At 36.1% G+C, this 17,701-nt stretch overlaps 4 protein-coding genes across 10 annotated transcripts; 2 read left to right on the plus strand and 2 right to left on the minus strand.

The window, feature by feature from the left end:
* Positions 1 to 315: 315 nt before the first annotated feature.
* On the plus strand, positions 316 to 2,972 carry LOC127249550 (uncharacterized). Its single transcript, XM_051272410.1, has 5 exons — positions 316 to 451; positions 540 to 845; positions 934 to 1,056; positions 1,333 to 1,623; positions 2,609 to 2,972. Exons 2-5 carry the CDS (start codon positions 582 to 584, stop codon positions 2,813 to 2,815), a joined length of 885 nt encoding a protein of 294 aa, XP_051128367.1. The 5' UTR covers positions 316 to 451; positions 540 to 581; the 3' UTR covers positions 2,816 to 2,972.
* A 1,848-nt stretch (positions 2,973 to 4,820) lies between these two features.
* LOC127249437 (uncharacterized) lies at positions 4,821 to 7,941 on the plus strand. Of its 2 annotated transcripts, XR_007838325.1 has the most exons (4): positions 4,821 to 5,569; positions 5,861 to 6,172; positions 6,494 to 6,963; positions 7,433 to 7,941. XR_007838325.1 is itself a non-coding variant. In XM_051272197.1 (3 exons), the coding sequence occupies exons 1-3, from the start codon at positions 4,951 to 4,953 to the stop codon at positions 6,499 to 6,501; spliced, it is 939 nt and encodes a 312-aa protein (XP_051128154.1). In that variant the 5' UTR covers positions 4,821 to 4,950; the 3' UTR covers positions 6,502 to 7,941. The 2 variants fall into 2 exon arrangements, 1 of the variants encoding a protein (XP_051128154.1); XM_051272197.1 differs by having other exon boundaries at positions 6,494 to 7,941.
* LOC127249439 (syntaxin-125-like) lies at positions 6,203 to 7,475 on the minus strand. The gene is made up of 2 exons (XM_051272198.1): positions 7,030 to 7,475; positions 6,203 to 6,944 (listed from the first exon to the last, which is right to left on the minus strand). The coding sequence occupies exons 1-2, from the start codon at positions 7,473 to 7,475 to the stop codon at positions 6,455 to 6,457; spliced, it is 936 nt and encodes a 311-aa protein (XP_051128155.1). The 3' UTR covers positions 6,203 to 6,454.
* Positions 7,942 to 8,327: 386 nt separating the features above from the next.
* On the minus strand, positions 8,328 to 16,553 carry LOC127249574 (B3 domain-containing protein Os07g0563300-like). Of its 6 annotated transcripts, none has more exons than XM_051272465.1 (15): positions 16,103 to 16,553; positions 15,354 to 15,435; positions 15,130 to 15,228; positions 13,445 to 13,501; positions 13,219 to 13,333; positions 12,754 to 13,084; positions 12,438 to 12,534; positions 11,462 to 11,636; positions 11,095 to 11,174; positions 10,755 to 10,854; positions 10,465 to 10,670; positions 10,261 to 10,313; positions 10,047 to 10,160; positions 9,579 to 9,643; positions 8,328 to 9,482 (listed from the first exon to the last, which is right to left on the minus strand). In XM_051272465.1, the coding sequence occupies exons 1-15, from the start codon at positions 16,225 to 16,227 to the stop codon at positions 8,803 to 8,805; spliced, it is 2,379 nt and encodes a 792-aa protein (XP_051128422.1). In that variant the 5' UTR covers positions 16,228 to 16,553; the 3' UTR covers positions 8,328 to 8,802. The 6 variants fall into 6 exon arrangements, with proteins under 6 accessions (XP_051128422.1, XP_051128421.1, XP_051128424.1 ...); XM_051272464.1 differs by having other exon boundaries at positions 13,171 to 13,333; XM_051272467.1 differs by lacking the exon at positions 13,445 to 13,501.
* Positions 16,554 to 17,701: the final 1,148 nt, after the last annotated feature.

Consider the following 17,701-nt stretch of genomic DNA (forward strand, 5'->3'; position numbering starts at 1 on the left):
CGTTTTGGCGTGTTCATTGCGATCCAGAATGACGGACAATACTGAAACCATAATTTGGACAGGCATCCTTGATAACATTGGCGTGATCACGACGACGAGGAAATTGTCGGTTCCCGAAAACATTTTACTCCTTGGACTGATTCAGGTGCAGAATTTCCTATCCTCATTTGTGATTGCGACGTCGCCATCACCCACCGGCGCCACACCTCCCCCAGATATATATATATATATATATATATATATATATAGTGAGCCGCAGCTCCCAGCGCGCGACGGAAGCGTCTAATGACGCTTTTGACCTTTGACTTTTACGTGGACCACGGTTTTCTTCGAAAGCGCTTTTCACACTAGCACCCGTTTTAATTCAAACACGATTTTGACTCTTCGTCCTCTGCCAGTCGAGAACTCCATTCCAACAACAAGACTCAGTTCACTCGATTTTCCAAGCCTGGTAAGATTTTTCTCTCCTGTTGATTTTTATTGATCATGTATCGTTGATCGATGCTCTTGATGAATTCATCATTGAACTCGTAATCCAGGAACAGAGCGTTTCGATTTGCGTTTCGATTTAGCAAATCAGTATGGATTTTAGCAGTATGGATCGGAGGCAGCTGACGCTGGCGGGTTCAGGATTTTCGGCGATGATAACGATGCACTTCACGTTTCAGTTGGTATCGCAACACTTGTTTTACTGGAAGAATCCGAAGGAACAAAAAGCTATAATTATTATCATACTGATGGCTCCAGTTTATGCGGCTAATTCGTTTGTAGGATTATTGGATCTCAAAGGCAGCAAACCCTTCTTTATGCTTCTAGACGCTGTTAAAGAATGCTACGAGGCTTTAGTGCGTGCCTTCTTTCTGCTAGGGTTTCGTGTGCTCCTTTTCTTTATGTGGAATTGCTTTTGATTGTGAATTTTTCGTTTTTTGGCAGGCTATTGCGAAGTTTTTGGCATTGATGTATAGTTATTTGAAGATTTCTATGAGCAAAAACATTGTACCTGATGAGGTCAAGGGGAGGGAAATTCACCATTCATTTCCAATGAATCTTTTCCTGGTGAGCTTTTGATTTCCTCCATTAGCAAGTTTGATACTCCCTCTGACCACAAAATTTATTCACTTCTGAGAGAGTACTATATATATAGCATGTTGATTGATGGATAATAAGAACTTCTGTGGTTGTTTTTGTTGCTAAATTTGAATTGAGAGCATGATTTAATGATTGGATTTTGAATTCTGAATTAGAAGAGGACGAAATTATTGATGTGGTTGAAGTATTGTGGATGGATTTTATTACATCTTAGGAAAATTCATTCATTGTTGTTACTTGCAGCCCCGAAAAGTTTGCTTAAATCAGCAAACATTGAAGCTTCTCAAGTACTGGACATGGCAGTTTGTCATCATCCGGCCCGTGTGTTCTGTAGTGATGATAACATTGCAAATCCTTGGGTTTTATCCCAGTTGGCTTAGCTGGACATTCACCATTGTTCTCAATCTATCATTTTGCTTGGCTATGTATGCTTTGGTACTTTTCTACCATGCTTTTGCAAAAGAATTGGAACCTCATAAGCCGCTGGCGAAGTTCATCTGCATCAAAGGAATTGTTTTCTTTACCTTCTGGCAGGTAACAATCGTATATGTGCATCTTGATTTGTTTAGTTCTTTTATCAGATTTTATTCGGAATGGAATTTGAGTTAACACGTAGTAATTGTTAGTCATAACCAATAATGATCATCATCTATGTTGGATTGTGAAACCTGATAACAAATAGCCCGGATGAGAAATGGGACAGCGTAGGGTTTGTTAGCATGTCAGATATAGTTCTAAGGTTTCAACTCTATATATATATGTTACCTTCTAGTGTTTTTCATGTAATCCATTTATTCTACTATAGTGAAATTCATGGCTTAGCAGCGCCCCCTAAACATAGATCAATTTAGGTCGAATTGGGTAACTAAATTATCTTAAATTTCATATTGTTCTTCTTTGATTTTTTTGATATTTCCATAACATTCTGTTTTACCAGAAAGGGGCACAAGCTAATATAAGGTTGATTCGTGGCTTTGTCAAATGAATGGAAATGATCTTAACAATTTATTAGATATGATATAAGAAAGTATGATCAACCATAGGAGTGAATGTTAAACAGAACTCTCTTTGAATGTTAAGCAGAAAGCACAATTTTCTTTTAGCTGTTCAGGAAATTGAATTTCCTCGGAATCGAATAGCGCTATTGCACTCTTCAGTTTTTACTGCTTTTGAGATTTTTTCTTGATAATTTCCTATCAATTTGAGGCATGCCGCGTAGCTTCTTAGAATTGGTTCGAATCTTTGACCCTTTTTCTAAATCTTGGCAATAAGGAGGCAAATAAACTTTTTTGGATGCTGACCTGAAAAAATGAGCTAGAAATTTTCTTGTGACTCCAAGATGTGTTGAATTTAGAGAATTCTATCAATACTTTATTAAACTATTTTTTTTATCGGAAACTATTTTTGACATGACGAATAGAGGATTACATTGCTTGTTATTATATTTGAGCTAAAACTAATTCTCCTCTGGCTAAATATGCATCGATTGTTGTTCTCCTAAATGCTGTGATGGCTGCAGGGAATAGTGCTCGACATCCTTGTTTCAATGGGCGTAATTCGATCTCAGCACTTCTGGTTGGACACGGAGCACCTAGAGGAAGCAATCCAGAATGTGCTAGTGTCTGTCGAGATGGTTATTTTCTCGGTACTCCAGCAATATGCATACCATGTTGCACCTTACAGTGGAAACTTAGAAGCCAAACTGCAGCTTAAAAAAGATCGGTGATATTCGGGTAAAAAATAAATAAATAATGGTCTTTCTGTGCTCCAAGCACATTTTTGGCCTGTAGTTTTGTGTAGTGTTTGCTGTACACAATGAATGTTATATTTTTCAGGACAATAAAGTTTAGTTGCTGTATAACTCTATGCAATAGAATTCTTTGTGTTGTGTGTGCTTTTTTAAAAATTCATTGTTCAGTAACTATATGTTTCTTTAAAACAAAAAATTTACACAAAATATTGTTTATATTCTAAATTAAATAATAATTTCAATTCAAAATTTTATTATTTTTATAAACACATTTCCGCCGCCAAACAAGTTAGTACTTTCTTTCTCTTTCTCTGTTCCATCTTATGTGACTAGAGACTAGAGAGTAAGACTACTTTTCAGCAATTTTTATCTTCTATTACTATGCAATTTTAAATATTTAAAAAAAAAAAAAATTATATAAAATGTCATATCAAATGTAAACACAAAATAAAAGATTTTGTGACTTTTTAAAATATATATATATACTGTTAATATGGCCTTAACGTTTTATTTTATTTATTTTTTTATATGTATGTAACAAGAGTATAATATTATTGGCATAGTATTGTCTTCTATTTATAGTTGGATTTTATGGGGGAGGTTGTCTTTCCATACTAGTAATAGTAAGTAGTAACTGAATTGTGTACTGGGTTTTTTGGTCGGTGATTCCGACTCCACTACTTATCCACATCGGCCCACCCCACCATTTGTCGTTTATTACATTACACCAACGCCACATCGTACTCGTGCCACTCCTTAATTAATTACGATAGACCAACTGTTTATTACCCTCCATCACAATTCACACCAAGAACAATTGACCTGCATTTATCTATAACTTCCTCATATTTCAACTTACTAAGTAATTTTTCTATTTTTACGTTTTTGGAGTTTGATTTCAAATTATACAATCGTGTAAAACTAATACTCAAATTAAAAATAAAATAAAACTTTAAATGAACACATCTTATATTCTTTTCATTTTTGTATTTTTTTAAATTTGTTAGTATTCAATCTTCACTGTGATTTTATAGTAAAAATAAATTATATTCTCTTCATCGCTGTCTAGTGTACTTATATAATTATAAGTACATATAATTATAAGCTCATATCAATATATTTTAATTTTTTATAAAAAATTAGAAAAATATAATGAGATATAAAATATTTTTAATAATTTTTTGAAAAAATTTATAATCCAAAAACGCAAACAAACATATTCTTTGTTTGTATATGGTCAGATTATGGCGCAGCTTTCATCCAATTGCAGGCATTTTCACCACCGCCCACGCATCTAACTGTAACTGGCTTGGAAACGACGCCGTTCAACGAAAATGCTACCGGCTTTCGTTGTCTATTGGCGGTATCCATACCACATTCATTACTACTTCAGTCAAACAACGGAATTCTGCCAATATTGAAGCTGGACCGTTTTCCTTATCCAAATTAGCCTCTGTAATTCGGACATGGGTTGCATTTATTATTATTATTATTATTAATTTATTATTTTGGATGTAGACACGTCACGCTCTCGTTATGGACTAGCTGTGCCTCTGTTATTTTATTTTAATCTCCTTAATTCTTATGTGTCAATTTATTAGGCATGGGACTTTGTAAAAATCAAATTTAACTACTGGAAAACCATTGACGCACAGGAATCGTAGTTATGCAAGCATTAGATTTGGATATTCAATACCTAACAAAGAATCGTTTCTAATTTAATTATTCTTTTATTGCATCTAATGACATAATTATGTTTACCAAATGAGTCCAATTGTAACAAATTGCAATATATTATGCGATGAAACTGATACTGATTTTCAAAAAAATAATAAATAATGAAAAATAAATAGGGAGCGATCAGCCAGCGGTGTGACACCTGGCGTGCATCTCGTCCGCTCATTTACAGTCTCTTGTCACCTTATCCGACGGTGGAAGTTTCAGACGGTGGAATCCTTACTGTATATATATACTTCGATCGTGATCATCTCTTCCGAATCCGCCATTTCTGCTTACGAGCTTCTCGATTACTTTGCTTGTGACGATTCTGAGCTTCGCTCACACGCATTAGATAAGGATTGAGAAATTGCTGGTGAGAATTTCGTGATTCGATGAGCAATTGGATGTTGTCCATGAAGGCGGTTATGATTTCAGCCGGAATTGTGATTTTAGCAATGGAGATCAAACTTACGGTTCCGATCGCGGCGGATTGGATTCCGGCGATGTGGTCGGCTTTCCTGGAGTGGATGAAGCCTCCTTATTTGTATATAATCATCAACGGCATCATCCTCACCATCGCCGCGTCTTCTCGCTTCCAACAAAGCCAAGAGGAATCTCCGCCCAACATTCAATTTCAACCGGAAAACTTGAGCTCCTCCGTCAGAATTCCTGCGCAACCGAGTTTCGAGGCGTTCTCAGATGAGCTTGATTTTAGCGTTAGCAGTTCTGTTGAGAACACGACAGCGGCGATGGTGCATGAGATTGTAGCGCCGGAGATGGAAAACGCTGTCGTTGAATTCAAACCTCCGGTAGAGAACGACTCGAAGAACGACATCGAAACAGAGAAAAAAATTGTGTTTACATCTGTAGCTGAGGATGTTTTTGTCGATTCGACTTCGACTGACACATTTTCTCCGGAAGTTCAATCGGAATCTCTCTTGACGGTTACAGATAAACCTCTGGTTTCTTCGAGATTTGTGCACAGAAAGCCGATCAGAAACGTTCCCGAAGGTAATTTTCACCAGGAACAATTCTCATAATTCTTCTACCTTTTTAAAATTCCTTATCAAAACGGAGTGCATTTCTTCCTCCCTACCTGTTATCGGAATCTTCACGTGTCTTTCACCTTTAACCGAAGCTTCACACTGCGCAATCGAAATTTCGTTGTATTCCATTCCAAATTCCAATCTCCAGTCCAATCCTATGTTCTGCAATCTCATATTCATATTCATAATTCGAAAGCCTGAAACAAACACGGCACAGCTGAATAAGCTAATGGATTGATCGGATTCGCAATTGCAGTTTCGAACACAAGAGCCCTACGGGTGGCGCGGCCGAAGAAGCAGGAGACGCTGGAGAGCACATGGAGGATGATAACCGAGGGACGTCACGTGCCGATCACGAGACACCAGAAAAAAGCCGACGCGTGGGAGCTGCACCAGCAGCAGCAGCAGTTGGTGGCCAGCCGACCGGCGGCGAGGATCCGCAAAGAACCGTCGCCCGGTCAGGACGAGTTGAACCGGCGCGTGGAAGCATTCATCAAGAAGTTCAACGAGGAAATGAGAATCCAGCGCCAGGAGTCGCTCAAACAGTTCATGGAAATGATAAATCGAGGTGTCTAATTATCTAATCTAACTTTAATTTTTAAATTTTTTCTTTTTTAAATTCTTAATCTGTTGTTCAGTTGATATTTAGGGAATTCAGTTTAACAGAAGCAAACGAAAACATGTGATGTGACGTTCAAAGTTGTGAATTGAAGAATCTAATCATGATTTTAATTGTGTATTTATTGAGGAAATTGGGGACTAATTTGCAATTGCAACAAAACTTGATTCTCTCTGTATATACATATATAAAAGGATAGAGAGACTCGTCAGTTGCAGAAGGTTCTAGTGATTAATTAGCTCTTTCCATATTGTTCTCGATTCTGAGAAGCGAGATAACAATGGTGAGGATGATTACGATTGCTAGGGCAATCGCAATGTACGCTTGCTTCCGCATCTCCTTCTCGTAATCGTTCAGGCTTCCCGTCCCCGTCCCCGGCTTCGCTGCGGTGGTGGTGGTGTTTGGAGTTACCAGCGGCGTTGGATGTGTTTCGATGGGGATAGTTGGAGCTCCGGCTGCGGCTCCGGCTCCTTCTCCTCCGCCGCTGCGCTGTGACTCAATCGGCGTCGCGATGCCTAGGAATATCTGGTGTAGATCCATTAATTTCCGCCGGATATCCTTCAAGGTATCGCGCCTCTCCTGAATCTCGGCCAAGGCGTCCGCCATGGCGCCTCTACCGTGCTCCTGCATCTCGTAGCGCGGCGGATACGCTGGCGTTTGGCTCGCGATTAAATTGTCGATCGCTTCCGCCGTCGCCTTCTCTCCGGTGATTGCGGAATACCTGGAGATGAATTTCAAAGGTAATCCGCTCGAATTCGACTTCTCTTTTGAATTCATGAAATCTATTGTTGATTTGTTATACGAACCTGCTCTCAATGAGAAGTCGGTGTTCGGTTTCCATTTGAACTCTGAGCCCCTGGAAATTGCGCGTGATGCGTTTGAGATTCTCCGTGACGTTGGAGATCATCGCCGCTCGCGTCCGATCATCCTCAGATCCGACGCCGCTTCCGGCGACCATTCGCTGGGCGGCGTTGGCGGCGACGAGACCGTCGAACTTCTTATTTATCTGCTTCGCCAATCTGAGGAGAAATTCGAGATCCGCATTTAATTGCGATCGAACCTCCTTCATCATCATCTCGTTCTGCGCCTCCTTCACTTCTTCATTCGAATCCTGTATCCTGTTATAAAAAACCTCGACGTTCTTCAAATCCGCCTTGATATTATCAACTTCTCCGGCGAAGATGTTCATGCCGGATTCCTTATTCATAGGATCGACGTAGACGTTGAAGGAGCTTCCGAACGATTCTCTCATTTTTCCAGGCAATCGAATCAAATTCGAGCAGGAAAATGATTTCGGCGACGGAGCAGAAATCCTGAATAGGATAGATTTATACCTCCGGTAGTGATCACGACGACGGAAGGATCATTTCCACCGCCTCGTGGAAGTTTTCCGGTGGAGAGGAAAATCGGGAAACGGGAAGGGTCATTTGAAGGCTTTCTCTAAGGTTGCCTCTAAGTTTGAAGGAATGAAAGCTTGGGATTGACCGTACAAGTGTTGCCATTTGATTCGTTGGTGTTCATTCGTTCAATTTCATTCGTACGTATCGTTAGTTAGAAACTAACCTCTCTTCTTTACTTAATTTTATTTTCATGTATGTGGTATTACCGCCTTCTAACGGTTCTTTAAGTTAGAGTTGTGACAGCATTTTGTGTGCAAGCAGCATGTTACTATTACGAATCATAAATAAAATATATATATGAATAAAATAATTAAATTACTTATCATGTGTTTAATATAATTTATATTTAATTGAATCAAACACAAAGAAGTAGATTTGACTAATGCTGCTAAATTTATATGTAGTACTATTTTCTTAAATACAAGTCACATGTGTTCTGTGGATTTGTTAGTTAAATTTGAAAATTTGAAGAATAAACATACCACCTTAGATATTTTGATATTTTATTTAATTTTTTTTAAATATCATATCAAATATATTTTTTTCATAAATATTAGTTTAAATACTACTAATTTTTATTATTTCAAAATTTTCAAACTCCAAAATTTTTTAAAAAAATTCTATCTACATGGACTAAAATTTTAAATTTAAATAATTATTTAATATATAATATTTTAAACATAAAATTAAATGTTAACTTAATATAAATAACATATATTAAATTTTATATTTTTGAAAAAGAAATTATAAACAGTGATTCAAATTAAAAACCTACAAACAACATAAAACAACCGACAACATTCTTCCATGGGTATTTGTCATATCCCTTCATTCTACCTATCCCTAACAAATTTTTAAAAAGATCTGCAGCAGCCAAAACAACCAACATAAGATAACCCACAAAAGCTGCCAATCCCATCCATCAAACCAATATTATAAACGTTGTTCTGCCACCACCACCAGACCTTCAAACTCCTACCCTCTTCTTCCTGTAATTTTCTTTTTTACTCCACTTCCCTTCCCTATATGTACACCTTTAACAATATTGCAACAAGGCAAAGCAGATTTACAAGTAACAAAATTTCAACTCTGCCATAAATGACTTCCTCTGTGCAATAGTGAGTGAGTGAGTGAGAGTACCTTCTTCCATATATATTTGGACCGGATACGATGCTTCGCCTAAACAGTTTTCTTATTATGCCCATCCATGGCTATACTACAGCTAATGAAACCTGTACCCGCACTAGAACCTGCTCCGATCCGATCTTCTTGCTGAATCTGCTTCTCGATTAGATCTCCGATTACATTAGAACCCAAAGATCCCCCCTGCTGCAAGAAAAATCTATCCGAAGAGCTGGGATGGGCAGATTTCATATTGCCCGGATCTGAGCCAGGTGACGAGTCTTCCTCCCGCTCTGGCTGGATGTTGAGGTCGATTTTACCTTTGAGAGACGAAGCTGAAGATTTTAGGGTGTAGGTGTTGGTGTATTTATCAGCATCCTGTGCCTGTGCCTGTGCGTTTTTGGGTTTTGAATTCTGCAAAGAAGATTCAGCTTCTATCTTGAATTGTTTCTTCTCTTCTTTCTCCATAAGGGTTTTGAAACGCAGTCTCAAAGAAGTGCAGACGACGCATTCACACGACTGCTTGTGCTTGGATCCTCTGACACTGGGAGGCCGGAAGCATACGATGCATGTGCAGCCTGTTTTATGGCGCGGGTGTTTTGGTCGGTTTTCAGATGAAGCATGGGGACCCTCTCCATCATCTTGGATCGCTAAAACAGGTGGATCAAATGCTTCCAGAGCCACAATCAGATCCGGGTCCTGATCAGCATCGGCGCTCTCTTCTCTCTTGGAAGAATCTGCATTTTCAAATGGAAAGAAAAAATATGTTATGGGTTTGTGGTCATAGAACTAGTTGAGCTTGCTGGGTAGAAATGAGAATCTCAGATCTTTACTCATGGTAAGTAGCATATGGTCAAGCTGTTCTTTCGTTAAATCCTCGACAGCTGAGCATGCTGATCTGATAAAGAAAGCATAAGAAGCATGACTGTGACAACTGATTGATATGTCAAGAATTCAGAAAACACTAAATAGAATCTTTCCAAACTGTGCAGACATGAAGAGCCTCTGCCAAACAACTAAGCAGATTTATGACGCTCAACAATTTGTTCAAGTTATTACATTTGAGAAAAATAAAAATAAAAATAAAAGAGAGGCTTAGGATTTAGAATGATTTTGATGGAAAATAAGTGTTGAGAGTGGTGCCTTTTCACAAGATAAAATTTGGAACAAAACACTCAAAGTATCACATGAACTTGGGTATGAAAGGATAAATTACAGATAAGAGGCATATGAAAGCAGTAAAATCTGTGCAACAAATGAAAATAAATTAATTGTTCAAATAACACATATAACTACCATACCTGTCAAGGTCCCAAACATTTTCAGCACAGGTCCATCTTGCAGGAAGAAGAGCATCTGCAGGCACTTTACGCCACTTAAAACAGTCTTCACATTGGAGCCACTGGATCTTTTCACTTATAAATGAAATAACTCAACGTCAGCATTCCTTCATGCAATGGGGAGTATGAACGAGGAAAGACAAATCTTCTCGATGGCAGAAACAAAGTATCTTACCCAAAGTGATCTACCCCTGGAATAGTAGGTCTGCCAATAACTGGCGCAGCTTCCTGAGAAGGAAAAAAAAAAAAAAACAAAGATGTCATACTGATCATAAAGAAATTGTCATTCAAACAAACTACAGGATGAAGTCATAAGCTCACATCATATTTAAAAAGGAGAGTTAAAATAGTACAAAAATCGTATTGAGAGAATCTAAACCTCAAATTCTTCAAATTCAAATCCGTCCACAATAATCAATGAAGGAGTGGTTTTGGCAGGTGCTCGCAACAACATTTGAGCTTCCTTCCAAGTAAGCTTTAGGTCAATTACATCATCATTTTCAAACCTAAGCCGCTTATTTTTTGCAGGAATGTTGCCATTTTTCCTCTTACTATGGCTGATGATTTTATCGTCAAGGACTTTTTCTGCAATTAATATCAGTTTCAAAACCCAAATAGGCAAATATGTCATGCATCTTCTGAGCATCAATACGCCATTTGATAATTTACCTTTTATGTGGCCATTCACAAGAACATCTGCAGAGCTATTTCTTGCACTGCTATCACCTGGAGTTGAGGTATCACTTCCCGCTATAAGAGCATCATATACCTGTGAAGAAATTTAAATACAAATAGTTCCTTATCATTGAATTTTTAGACTTGGGTATTAATAATGCATCCCACATGCTTATATAATCGCAATTTGCATTTTATATGAGTAAGGAATACATTATCTGGCATATAAGACTGTGAAAACTCATGCTTACAAAATGGCATTAAAGATCTATCAATGCAACAGAAGTAGCAGGAAATATACACTGTTAGGAACTAAGGTTGGTTGATGACAAACCTGATCGGATGGATGAATGGCAGAAGCCTTTCTACCACCCATCACCAACTTCCCTTCCGGTTCCAGCCGGCTAAAGGTTACTGGTAATGACAAAAAAAAGAAAAAACCAAACCATTATGTGAAAAAAGACAAAATAGCAAACGTGTAAGATATGTTTTATCTCATTACATGGCTCAAACAAATAAACAAAAAGTTGGCCTATCATGACTAAATTTGAACGACAGGCAAGAAGCTGTGGTAGCAGAAGGCAAAATTGATGGGCAGAATCTATTCCAACTTTTATGCCATGAGAGAGAGAGAGAGAGAAAGAGGGAGATAGAGATGGAAGAAAAACTAGGCAGAACATTGTGAGCAACTGATGAATTACCTACATCCCCAGCTTGCAGTTCCATTGACTGTATGCAAGGGGTAATCCCTTCCAAAACATACATTCTGCTGTTGTTATTAGGCCAAAATCGAAACTGAAATACCCATTCTTTTCCCTTCACATCCAGCACCTTTAAAGGTAATCCTTCTGGATGACAGATGGGCGGAAAATATGCCTGTTGCATCATATATCAAGTAAAATGTGAAATGAGGAAGCTTCACAGGCATGGGCTGCACAAAATAGACCTGCATAGTGTTTGGTGTAAATACATGCCCCCACTATAATAATTTTCCTATATATCATTATAGAAGGACCAGACCATATGTGGATAATAGAAGATAAGCGCACTAAATACAACCATGGTAAAAGGCCACTTGCATACAGAAATCTCTATGATTTTGGGACAAGGTAGAAAGCCATCGATCACTCTCATATCTTCACTCTGGATGAATCTCCCAGCATTTCTACTAGTTCAGTTTGACTTAAAATTAGTGACAACGCACTCCTCTAAAGCTATCTTATTTCTTTGATAGGTTAAAAAGATGCATACTAATCAGAATCGGGACTTCAATCAAAAGACCAATTTAATTTCATTAAGGCATTACAATCATTAGATTTGCCCAATGCAACAACTTAGTCTGTCAGCATCAGCGTGAATTGATGTGGCACTGGCATTCAATTATTTTAAAGCTGAAAAATCTAAACATGACCACATCGTAGTTGTTCAATTCATAATGACTAATTCTGTTGGCTCCTACATTTGGATCAATACAATCAGATGATTCCAGCTATAAGATGGGAGCACATAACATAAATCAATTCAGAAACTAACGCACAGCAGTATCCACCAACGCTTATAGCTCACATTGAAGTGCATGGTAGAGTCCATTTTTTATTTTTTTAGCCAGAGCAAGACATCTCATCACAAGGTGTCAACATTTCATTCGAAGAAAGCAGGTGAGAAATAGTTGTTTACCTCTGCACACTTTTTTGGCAATACCAGGCGCCCAATCCTCCCAGCATCACTGGCACTTAACATTTTCTCAAACAATGGAGTAATAACTGACTTTGAGCTAAGAATACGCTAAGGTGAAATCTAGTAGCAAGTTGCAGAAATAAAGAGGTATCATATTAGTAGCGCCTGATGCTAAAATGAATCACACAGGTATGTAAGGTGCTTCTCAGAAAAGTTGATGTGTAGCATCAGGAAAAACAGAAGTTCAAATAAGTTTTTTATCATTATTGTTGAGAAACAAAATGGAATTGTGAATGTGGCAAAAGATATAGGATACTTGCTAGAAATTTGTTGAAGCTCCTTGTTAGACATTTGAGGGCGATATCGAGGAAGCAGCAGATTTCGGCCTCGAACATCTCCTCGAGCCTTTTCATTGTGCAGTTGAACCTCACCAGATGGGTCCATCATGCTGTGACTTACCTGTTTTCCCACAGGTAATGAATAGGCTTGTGATTTTGAAAAAATAGAAGAAAGTTGGGCGTCATCTGTTTCAATTCTAGATGAAGCAGCTGTTGCCAAACTCAAGTTTGAAGAAGAATCATCATTTTTTGGGAACAATGGGTTTAAATCATTAATGAAGGTAAACGATGGCTCCTTCATATTGATCCCTGCATCGAATGAATACAGGTTACACCAAGTAGGTAATAAAAGGTAAAGAAGCGATATCTACTCTGTCACAAGTAAACAGACCTACCAGAAAGTCCATTTTGAGGTGTTTCAGATGGGCCAAGTCTCAGCTTACCTGGTACTAATCTTTCATATCGTTGTTTCATCTCAAAAGGCGCAGTGGATAATTTATCACCAATGTGATACCTGTCATTGCTTCCTGATTCATTGATTTCAAATGGCATCCTTTGCTGTACACGAGAATGGGTATCAGAACCACTGAACAGACTAGGAGCCTGATGCCATGGCATCTGGCCCGAGTTAGCTACTGTACTCCAAGTTTTCACAGAAATGTCCTTGACCGTTTCAGGTTGTGAAGGAAGAAAATGAGAAGGTGGAGGCCACGCTGGATTTGGGGTCTGAATCATGTAAAAATTAAATCTAGGTGACTGCCTATGTTACAGTGAAACACAAAACAATGTGAAAGAACAATGTTGAGTCCGTATGCTTCTGCATATTCTTTCACCATTCATTAAATCATATAGAAATTTTCTTTAGAAAAAAAAAAAAACATCCAGGTATCAGTTTTGTGTTTGCTATATATAAGATGCAAAAATTTGAACAATTACTGCCACATAAAGCTTACCCTAATATATGAGAGAAGTATGGTGAAGAGAAATTTAGTGAAAATGAACTTCTACCTTTATACCCTCATGAAAAATAGAAATAAATAAATATATAAAATAAAATAAACCTTATTATGATGGAGTATGACAAGATAATAGGATTAATTAATATAAAGGCTACAATTGCAGACTCGAGCATCCCTAAAGTATATACATAAAAGCCTACCCTAAAGTATATACATAAAAACCTAACCATTAACCTTATGTTTCACATACTTGATCTAAGGTTTGCAGCAACATACCTATATTGAAAATATTGCTTTATAAACCAAGCTTGAATAACATTTTCTGCTTGCTTCTCTTAATCAATGAAAATGCAACAAGCTCAAGTGCAAATGAGTCGAGACCAAACATGAAAAGCAATTCAATCAGGCTCATTAACAAATCCAATTGTGATTATGCATGAAGAAGGATGCTCAACCGTAACATGAAAATGTTATTCAATTGTCATTCATGCTTGGCCACTTAGCCTTCATCTTATGACATGTGGCCTACTATTTTGTACTTCTTAGCATAGTTTTTTCAACACTTCTTCCACCAATAATTTAACCTTAAATGTAACCTTCTAATCAAAGGCCATACATTCTTCATCAATGGCTACCTTACATTCTTTGTCGGGAACCAGCTTAGCTATGTCATTTGTTTCCTTAGCAGCAGTCAACTCAAGTTGACATTCTCAAGGCTACTTTAGGTGAAAGAATATTGATGAAGTTTCATTTCAAGCTAGTCAATCTATACTTTCAAAATTTATCATCTTATGCATTTTTCAACATTTTCTCAATGTGGGACCCGCATATAATCTTATATTTTTCTCTCTCTAAACAAATACATGTTATAAAATTGAGTTTGTGAATTAGACATAGATATATTTATTCTATCTAAATTATACAAAATTTTATTATCTACAAAATTATACTATATTATTAAAATATAGTTTTCAAAACACTTCAACACATATTTTAAATTTATTTTTAATCAAATATATTACATTATTTCATTCAACTCATTTAAAAAAATTGCAAACCACAATCCTCCAAAGTCTAAAACCAATGCAATCCCACCATATATTATAAACCAACCACCAAATCAAAACATCAAGAAGGTTCACGTCTTTAACTAAATGAAGAAAGTTAGAATTTGAACCTCTAAGTTAAGAGTCTTTCAACATATCAATTATGCACTTCTAAGAATGATGCAGACGAGAGCTAGTGTAAAGTATAGTTAAAAAAATAATAAAAATAATAAAAAAAGAAAAGAAAAGAAAAGAAACCAAAGTAAAACAGAACAAAAACAAAGAGGATGATGTGAATGAAACTTGTGGGCTTCTAACATAAGCCAAGTGATAAAGAAGCCGCTCTTACCAGTATGTAACTTTTTTTTGCACATGTAAGGCACTCTATACCTCCAGCATCCAATAGTACAAACATATGGAACGAAACTATACATCCACAGTGTATTTGCTGCAAGAACGAGTTAGTTATTCAATTTATGACATTCTCTACATTGCAAAGATAGGTGGATTAAACATCATAAAAGCCTTGTACTCTAGGAAATTACTTGTCTCGAACTTTAAAAGCTACGTTACCTTTCCACAAGATTCACAGCATCTCCACCCAGTAGCTTTTGAGTGAAATGTCTCACAAAATTTTCCATCCTCATAAGCAGAGCTGAATTCACACTAATTTCATAAATTTGGAGAGAGAAAGAAAGAGACAGGCAGGGAGAGACTTTCCAAGGAGAAAGAGAAAGAGAGAGAGAGAGAGACAAAGAAAGACTTTCTTAACATAATTCAAATTCTTAGAATTGATTTCTTAACATACTTGTGTTTCAACTTCAGCAATGGTTTCCAACAAAACTTCAAAACCCAGTAGCAATGCCATTTCATCAGATTTATCAGTTTTGGGCTAACCACCACTTAAAATATAACAGCATTTTTAGGCTGAAGTAATTGCCCCCAACAACTAAGAATGTCAGTATTCTAGAACAACAACCAAAACATTGACTAAGGATTTTAAAAAGTAAACGTTAGTCCATGAAACACCTCACAACCACGTTAAGGAACGGCGTTTACTCTGAAAAAACTAACCTACGAAGAAATTGCAAAAACCAACCACAATACAGTCAAATATTCACAAGAAGTTACTACAGTTAAACTAGTCACATAGAAACGGACAGATATATACATTCGGACACAAAACTAAACTTATCAGGCACGAAATCTCCTCCTTCACCACAAAAAAATAAAGTAAGAAGAAGAAACAACCATCTACAGCTAAGCAGCATTGCAAGGCAAATCCACCAGAAATAGATAAAAACAGAAACAATCTCCCTTACGCGCAGCGATCACAGAGGCGAGCATAGTCGCCTGTGCGGCGACGCCAGCCTCTCCTCCAGTTCTCCGACACCTCTTTGCAGCCGGAATTGAAGCACACCTTCGTCGCCGTGGACGAAGACATCATCACATCACATACACGAAAACCCTAACCAACAAAATATTTATCCCCACAGAAGAAGATTTATCTGCGGATTCTTGTTCCTACTCCCTCTCGTTAGTTGAAATATAAATTCAGCACTAAATACTGAGGGTCAGGTGTGGCATCATCCATTAAAGCACAAAACCCTAGGCGAAGCTAGAGAGAGAAAGGTGCAGCGATTTACAGTAACACACCACTCTCTGTATTCTGGAGCAATTTGAAAATCATTCTAGGGAAGAAAAAAGGGTTTTCAGTATGTGTGGGTGTGTGTGTGACGCAGGAAGAGAGAAGAGGAGAGTAGTGAGTATGTGTCCGCCAACGTATCGTATATAGTATACACGATATTTAATAAAATAATAATAGTATACTGTATACTGTATTCTGTATTCTGTATAGGTTGTAAAGGTCCGTTTGTTAGGTAATTTGCGTTTTCAAATTTGATTTTTAAATAATTATTTATATAATAAAAAAATATTAATGTGATAAAAGTAAAAATATAGACAAAAATATTTTTAAAAAATTTAGTTAAAATTTGAAAAAATATATATGTATTTTTTGTAAATAAATATTTTTATAGATGGGTAGAATATATTCAAATAAAAATAAAATTTTGATTTCATGTTATGTCATTGAAAAAAGAATCATTAACAGTAAAAATATTTTAAAAAACTTCAAACAAATACAACCTAAAATTTTTTTGTTTGATTGTGTTTTGTTTATTAATTTTTATTTAATTCTTATTATTATTAATAAATATGTTGTTTCTTATAAAAATTATATTAAAATATTTTTAAACTAAAACTAAATAAAAAAAAAACAAGCAATATATTATAAAATAGTTGTCTTTTCTTTCATATCTAGTAATTATTAGTAAACTGATATTTTTAAATTATATATATATATATATATTCATATGGTTATTTATGATGTATTTAATAAAAATAAGTATTAAATTTTATAATAAATAAAATTTAGAATTCTTCAAAATACAAGTGTGGTTGTTTGTTTGGGGGTTTGGATTTTGAGTTGGGAGTTGAATAGTAAAAATTTTGAATTTGAATAGTTGTATGATGTGATATAAATAGGTGTTGACGTGATGTTTTAAATGTAAAATTAATTTTTAGTATAATATAAAAAATGAAAAATAGGTGTTTGATTTGATATTTTTGGGAAAAAAAATTGGATAAATAGTAGAATTTTATTAAAATTCTACAAACGAACACACCCTAAATAAGAATATCAATAATAAGAAATCTAATTCGACAAATTCGATGTCATTAAAATATTATTTTGTATATGAATGAATTTTCATAATAATATTCACCAAATAATAAATTTTGATATTATTTAATATTATTACATAAAATTAATATTATAAAAATATAAATAAATAATAGAGAAAACATAATTGAAATTAATATCAAAATTCATTTAAGAGTTTAATATCTGCAAGAATCTA

The sequence above is a fragment of the Andrographis paniculata genome, unplaced genomic scaffold (genome assembly GCF_009805555.1).
Source record: "Andrographis paniculata isolate CXL003 unplaced genomic scaffold, ASM980555v1 Contig36END, whole genome shotgun sequence".
In the NCBI taxonomy this organism is placed as follows: Eukaryota; Viridiplantae; Streptophyta; class Magnoliopsida; order Lamiales; family Acanthaceae; genus Andrographis; species Andrographis paniculata.